The 7672-nt window shown below is 44.4% G+C and overlaps 1 protein-coding gene across 1 annotated transcript in view; it reads right to left on the minus strand.

Moving 5' to 3' along the window:
- Positions 1-5985, minus strand: part of slit1b (slit homolog 1b) — a gene marked incomplete at both ends in the record, with an annotated part of 42299 nt that extends 36314 nt beyond the window's left edge. The window contains 2 exons of the mRNA XM_079730941.1: positions 153-224; positions 5696-5985. Of these exons, the coding sequence (XP_079587067.1) occupies positions 153-224; positions 5696-5985 (362 nt within the window). The remainder of the gene's footprint in view (positions 1-152; positions 225-5695) is intronic.
- Positions 5986-7672: the final 1687 nt, after the last annotated feature.

The raw sequence follows: 7672 nt of genomic DNA on the forward strand, positions 1-7672 counted from the left end.
ATATATATATATATATATATATATATATATATAAATATATACACATATATATATATTCTGTCAAGATGTGCTAGCATGTAACCTTTTCATAGTGTGTCAATGCGTCAATGGAGCTTAAGCTAACTGGTTAGCTTAAAGATGGAGTCACTCACAGCACGCGCAGATGTTTGAGTCCAGACAGGTCGGTCTTGGTGATGACTGTCAGGTTGTTTCCATTCAGATCTCTGAAACAACAGAAACATGACGACACGTTAATAAATATAATAATACATTGAATTAATGTATCGCTTTTTACACAAACACACACACACTCTCACACACACACACACACACACACACACACACACACACAAACACACACACATACACATGCACGCACACACACACACACGCACAGACACACATCAGTCCCCAGCAGAGGTGGTGATTGGCTACTGCAGGCGGTCCAACTGCCTTATCTAAACACATTTTGCAAAAGACAACAAGTCCTATGGAGTGTGTTGATTAAAAACAAACCAAACGTTTTTGTGTGTCTGTCCTGGAAAAGGTTTGGTTTAAATTCACCACCAAACCTCACAAACCCAATACCCTTCTCCTATTGGGTCAAAGGACATGCTAGGTTCATGTTACCAGATAACTAAATTACATCTAGATGTCCGCCATGACATGTTCAGGGTTTATTGATTAAAACGGGAAAGTACTTGCTGTTACTGACTTTTAAAATCAATATCCATTGGGAAGATTCGGGACAAAAGGGCTGACACACTTATGAATATATAACACTAGAGACGAGATGCTTTACCTTTCCCATGGTTCATCTTGTCATATAAGCAATTGATGAATTATATGCCCAGTTATGTTGCTATGACTGCGGAGCTTAACAGCCAGGTGGTGGTACCTAACCCTCTATATTCCCTAAAAGTCAGACTGATGAGTGCACTCACACTAAATGCTCGTCAGCAGAATCCGCACTACTAAAAGATTTTTACAAATTATATTGTTAACAAATGTTTTAGTGAGGCCAGGAGAGGTGGTTTACAGTAATCACCTGTAGAGAGGTGTCGTGGTCTTTTAGGGTTATGGTAGATTATAACCTGAGCAAGCATAATGTATTAAACCACAAACAACTAAATACACACACACACACACACACACCTTCTGAAATCATGAGGAGGATTTCTTTCCACTTGCTAATAGGCAATGTAGCCGCTGTCTGACATTATGAAATGGACATGATGGGACGGGGTTGTTCTAGAGAACGTATTATGGGTGGTTCTTGACTTTGTGTTCTCATTGTCTGCCTTTGATTGACAGTAAAGTAGAAAGTTCAAATGATGTCACTCTTCCCACAAGGCTTTGAGGAGCCGGTAAACTGAGCCATGCTGTGTGTATGTGTGTGTGTGTGTGTGTGTGTGTGTGTGTGTGTGTGTGTGTGTGTGTGTGTGTGTGTGTGTGTGTGTGTGTGTGTGTGTGTGTGTGCGTGTTTACGTGCATGCATGTGTGTTTGTGTGTGTATAATGGTGTTGTATTTCCGTTTAGATGGTGCAGCTGATCTGTCCTTGTTCGTCCTATTCAAGGTATGTGTGTGTGTGTGTGTGTGTGTGTGTGTGTGTGTGTGTGTGTATTTGTGGGTGTGGGTGTGGGTGTGTATGTGTGTGTGTTTATAATCTAAACTGACATCGATTTTGATATAGACAGGAGACAAGTAGAGCGGGACTTTTGCCAAAGAACAAAGACTCAAGAGTTCCTTTTGGTCACCAAACACAATCTGAATCCAGAATGATCCAGGTTTAAAAGTTTAGGTTTCCCCACTCTTATGTTTTTACAGTTTATGTTATTAATTTTTACAAGAGTCTATAATTGGTAGCGGATGAAAGTGAGCAAAGGAGAGATTGAGAAAGAGAATGGGGAGGGAGAGAGAGAGAGAGAGAGAGAGAAAGCAAGACAGAATGAGAGCAAGAGAGGAGGGGGAGAAAGACGAAGCAATAAGACTGTAGAATGAGAGTGTTGGGGTTATGGGTGACCTGCACTTCATGTGAAACAAACTGACTGTGTGCTCATGATGCTTGCCTATAGGTGTGTCCAGATCTCAGAGACAGAGAGATAGAGAGGTGGAGAGAGAGATGGAAGAATGAAGCGAGATAATGTTGGGAGTTATAGAAAGTGCAGAGGGCATGAAGAGCATTGACCTGCATGCACACGCATCAACACACAATGAGGCCAAGATTGATAGATACATACATACATGCATGCACACACACACACGCACGCAGGCCACACACAGGCATGCACGCACACACACACACACACACAAATACACACTCACACACACAATGTCTGCACTGTATCTATGTTGATGCCAAACACTTTCATGGGATTATTATGTGCACTAAATCAAACTTCACGGCCCTACCCATAGGTGCACACAGTATTGCATCATGGGAGATTCTACTTCACCTCTGTATGGTAGCTAACACTACAGCATTAGCCCATGGTTCTGGGTTCAAAGTTCAAACCCCAGTTTCCACAGCCTAACCTGTAGGCATCCATGAGCCCTAACCACTACCTTGCTCGTTAACGACATGGCTCTAAACTCACTGTAACTCACGTTGGATAAAAATGCCTGTTATAATGAGTTAATGTATAGTAGTAATGAAGAGTAAACAACAGACCACTTCTACAATAAAGACATCTTCCTCATATAATTCTTCACATTGGGCATAGGAAAGAAATTATAAGGAAACAAGAACATAGGAGGACTGTGTGTGTGTGTGTGTGTGTGTGTGTGTGTGTGTGTGTGTGTGTGTGTGTGTGTGTGTGTGTGTGTGTGTGTGTGTGTGTGTGGTAGTGTGTGCGTGAGTGTGCTTGCTTGTGTCTGTGGCTGATTGGACGCTCTAATGTAGGGTTAGAGGTCAATAAACATGGACTGTCACTAGATCATAAGAGTAGAATAAGGATACACATATACACATACAAAACACAACATATTTAAACATATACATATGCACATACTTACATATCAGCAGCACTCAAATATAGCAATTGGTACACAGCCATACACACATCAGCAGTCTCACAAACAGACAAATATGTGTGAACATGCACAAACAGATACACGCACACTGTTAAATTCCATAATCTATAATTTAAGAAAATAAAAATAAAATAAAAAAAACGTATGCAAAATACAGATATTCAAATTGCCTGAACGAACCCATTAAGGCTGGTTATTGCTACATTATTTATATTATTCTCTTGAAAAACATTGTTTTGCCATGAATGCTGTAGCTAAGCTACCACTCACACAGTGTTTGCTAACGCTCTCCACAAAGCTACACTAGGGCGATGGGATCATGAACTTTTGACCCCGTCCTGACTTGTCAACAAGACTTAGGTTCACACGGTGTTAGGTTAGGGTAGTCAACTTTCTTTTCATTTTACACATTTACATGTCCTTTGAACGATATATCGTGTTCCTTCACATCCTATCTTGTATTTGTATTTCCAGTTATGCCCCGCCTCCATCTCTCTATCCCCTTTTTCAAGTTGCCCTCTTTTTATTTATCCATTGGTTGATTTAAATAAAAAAGACATGATTATGTCTCTTTAATGCCAAATGTGTAAGAATACAGTATATTCTGAAAGACAGATGAGACTCATTGCCAGGTAAAGAGGGTATGGAGAAGGCATCGACCAGGGCGGGGTTTATCTGCAGTACTTAGATCTCCAGATGTAATGAATACCACGGTGGTAGGGGAGCAGTCCCACTCAGAGCAGGTGTAGACTCTGTCTCTGTCGCAATCTCTCTCTGTATCTCTCTCTCCCTCCCTCTCTCTCTGTTTCAGATTGTATCCCATCTCCTCTCTCTCTCTTCCTCTCAATCTCCCTCAGTCTCTCTTGAACCTCTCTGGTCATTAACTAGTTCATCATCTCATTCCTCTCACTCTCTCTCTCTTTATATTTTTCTCTCTCGTTCCTTTACATCTTTTTATCTCTCTCCCTCTCTCTCTCTCTCTCTCTCTCTCTCTCTCTCTCTCACTTACTCTTCCCTCTTGTCTCTTTCTCTCTCATCTACTCTCTTTCTCTCTCACCCTCGCTCTCCTCTCTCCCTCTCCACATTTCTCTCCCTCATCTCTCTCTTCCCCTCTCCTCTCCTCTCAGAGTACGACCAAATAACTGTTTCCCTGAAGCCCAAACGCACATACATTATTCAGGGTTGCTATGGCAATACCCTGAATGTTTGTGTGTGTGTGTGTGTGTGTGTGTGTGTGTGTGTGCGTGCGTGCGTGCATATGCGTGCGTGCGTGTTTGTGTGTGTGTGTTTAGTGAGGGGTGTAATAGTTTAACTGGTGCAGTCACCTAGATAAATAACCTTATTGCTGGACTCCTTCCAGGGAATAGTCACACACACACACACACACAAACACACACACACACACCCACACACACAAGAAGTATGTGTGTAATGCACAAAGGGTGTGTGCACATACAGGTGGACAAACAAGAATTGTAAAGGCGTGCAAGATCACACTGGCTGCTAACTCACATACACATGCACACAGACAAACACAGACACACACACACACACACACACACACACACACCAGTAGCCTGACAGATCACTTTACATGCTAATTGGCTGACAAGCCCTTCAACAAACAGCAGCTTATTAACTCCTCTGTGTTGACTATGTCTGCCTGTCTGTCGGTCAGCCTTTGTGGCTTTCCTTGTCTTTCTGTCTCTGTGTCTACACATCTGTCTTTCCATCTGTCTGTCCTTGTTTTTGGCTGTCTGCCTGTCTTCCTGACTCCGTGTCGGTCTCTCTTGCTGTCTGTCTCTCTGTGTCTATCTGTCTGTGTGTCTTGCAGTCTCTCCCACTGTCTTTTTGTCCATCTACCTGTCTGTCTGTCGTTAACATGGTCAATGGTCCAACTTATTCGCGGAAACAGAGTTGCTGCAGAACGTGTTTTTTTCCCCACATGCATACGAAGCAGAAAATAGCCATGCACCTTAAATTAAATGTATCGGAATCCACTGTGAGTGATTGAGGATACAATTGTCTGCTAACATGATTCAATAGTTAGTTAAAAATAGTTACGGTTCTGCTGGGGTTTACCGTATTTCATTCAGATCGTTTCGTTTGACCGGCTCAACCTTCGTGTTCCGAGATCACTTACGACCCTCTGAGGGAATACCGCTTTTCACGCTAGAGAGAATATCACACACACACATGCCTACTACCACACACACACACACGACACACATACAGGGTCCCCGAAGAGGATCAATAATTCACTTACAGGCCATTTACACCTGATACACACAAAACCACTCACACACACACACACGTGTGCACTCACTCACACATGTGAACTCACACACACGAACACACACACAGTACCGTCATGCCTACCTACCAACTTAGAGTGGGGGAAAGGTGGGGAAGAATAGGAGGTGGAGGGGTAGAGATAGACAGCAATACACAGAGAAATAGAAAGATGGACAGAGATACAGATAGATAAGTGATTTTCAAGAGAATTTTAAAGATTTTCAAGAGAAATATAAATAAATTCATTCCTGGCACTGTGTGACTATGCTTGTATTTATGTATTTGTTGTGGCTGTCTGGCTGTCTGTGTGTGTCTGTGTCTGTGTCTGTGTGTGTGTGCACATGTGTGTGTGTCTGCTGTACTCACAGTCTCTCGGTTCCTCTGGGGATGTTCTTGGGGACGGCCTGGAGACCCAGGGCGTGACAGTCCACCGTGGCCCCGTCACAGCTGCAGGGGGCCGGGCAGGCCTCTGCACCTCGCCCCCCCGACGGGACCCCCACCACCAGCAGCAGAAGCAGCTCCAGCACTAGCATCTTCTCAGCCCGCAATACTCCTTCTCCTCCTCCTCCTCTTCCTCCTATCCGGCTCTTCCTCACAGACCCAGGCGGAGGTCCGGACTCCGCCAACCCCCCGGGAGCGACTCTTCTGGCGTTCATGCCTCCCCTCAGCTCTCCTCTCCTGGGATGGTCCACTCTGTGTCTCCCCTGAACTCCAAACACCACCACGTTCTACTACCAGTGAGTACTAGAGCACCTCGCTAGCACCAACACCCTGCTAAGCCTGCCTAGGACCCCCCTAAATGCAGGAGAGGGACAGAGAGAGGACGACGACCAAGCGAATCCCTCGCCTTTAAAAAACAGACGAGGTAGTAAATACAGGTGAGGATGATGACGGTGAGGATGATGATGGGGAGGGAAGATGAGGATGATAAAGGGGAGGGGAAGGAGGAAGAGCGTGGTGAGGAGACGATGCTTCAGGGAGGACTGAAGTTTATCCTGCGAGTCTCTGGGATATGTCCTTGTTGTTCTCTAGCGCTGAACTCAAATGTTCATTCAAAAGGAGAGTGTTGTGTTGTGTCATCTGCCTCTCTCTCTGCTCGCGGGGTTGCTCTGCAGCTCCTGTCCTCTGTTGGTCTCCCTCTACTCTGACGGTGTGTATCGCTCCACGCCTCTCTCTCTACCTCCCTCCCTCCCTCCCTCACTACCTCACTACCTCACTCGCCCTCTCCCTCTCTCAGCTGTAGACGGGTGTCTCTCTATCTCCCACGCTTTCCTCTCCCTCTGCAGCTGTACACTAGTAGTCTCTTTCCCTCACTCTCTCAATTTCTCAGTTGTTGACTAGTGTCTCTCTCTCTCTCTCTCTCTCTCTCTCTAGTCTGCAGCTGTAGACAAATGTCTCTCTCCCTCCTGGAGTCATTATTCTGAAAGAGGGAACAGTGAGCCGCAATAAAGAAGGAAATACATATACTACTGCCTCTCCTCCCTCCCTCCTTTACACACACACCCACACAAACACACATACACACACACACACACACACACACAGGCATCATCCATCAAACGCTTTTGCAAATAACAGCCCCAAAGACTCCTCCCACCCCCACCCCCCGTACCCTAATCAAACACACACACACACACCCACACTAGACACAGCAGAACCCTGAGTGAACTCCAATCTATTCAATTGCAATGGTGGAGCCACCTTTAGTGACAGTAGTCTCTCTCGCTCTCTCTCACACACACTGTCTGTCTTCCCTTGGGAATGAAAAGAGCCTAAGGCTTGTGAGAGAGAGAGAGAGAGAGAGAGAGAGAGAGAGAGAGAGAGAGAGGGGGAAATGGTGCGTGATAGTGAACCTTAAGGAGGAGGGGAAATTGGCACTTTGTGAAGTAAAAGGAAAATGTAAAATTCAGCACAATTTGAAAGGGAAAATGGGTGTTTAAACACAGCCTGGCACAGGCCGACATATAACCGTAACAAAGCTAAAACACACAGGCACACACACATACTCTCACCGTGAGCTTGAAATTCACATGGATCTGAGCTTGTGCCAGCTTTCCTATATTAGTAGTAACAATGTGCCAAGTACACAAAGTCATTGGGGAGCCCCAAGCTTCCACACGTATCCTATAACGAAGTGTAGTTGTTGCTTTTGCAGACAGACATGTTCAAATGGAACTGCTAATTTCATTATATCCTCGGTTGTGAGGGGTTATTTACTTTGGGGAGGATTTTTTTAAATATTTGACCCTCAAATTAATTGTGTTCCTTTGTGTGATTTAGACATCCACCTCATTTTTTTTTAAAAAAAACACAAAAAAACGCACTGAAGAGAACAATAAACTG

The sequence above is a fragment of the Pollachius pollachius genome (assembly GCF_949987615.1).
Source record: "Pollachius pollachius genome assembly, chromosome: 2".
Taxonomy (NCBI): Eukaryota; Metazoa; Chordata; class Actinopteri; order Gadiformes; family Gadidae; genus Pollachius; species Pollachius pollachius.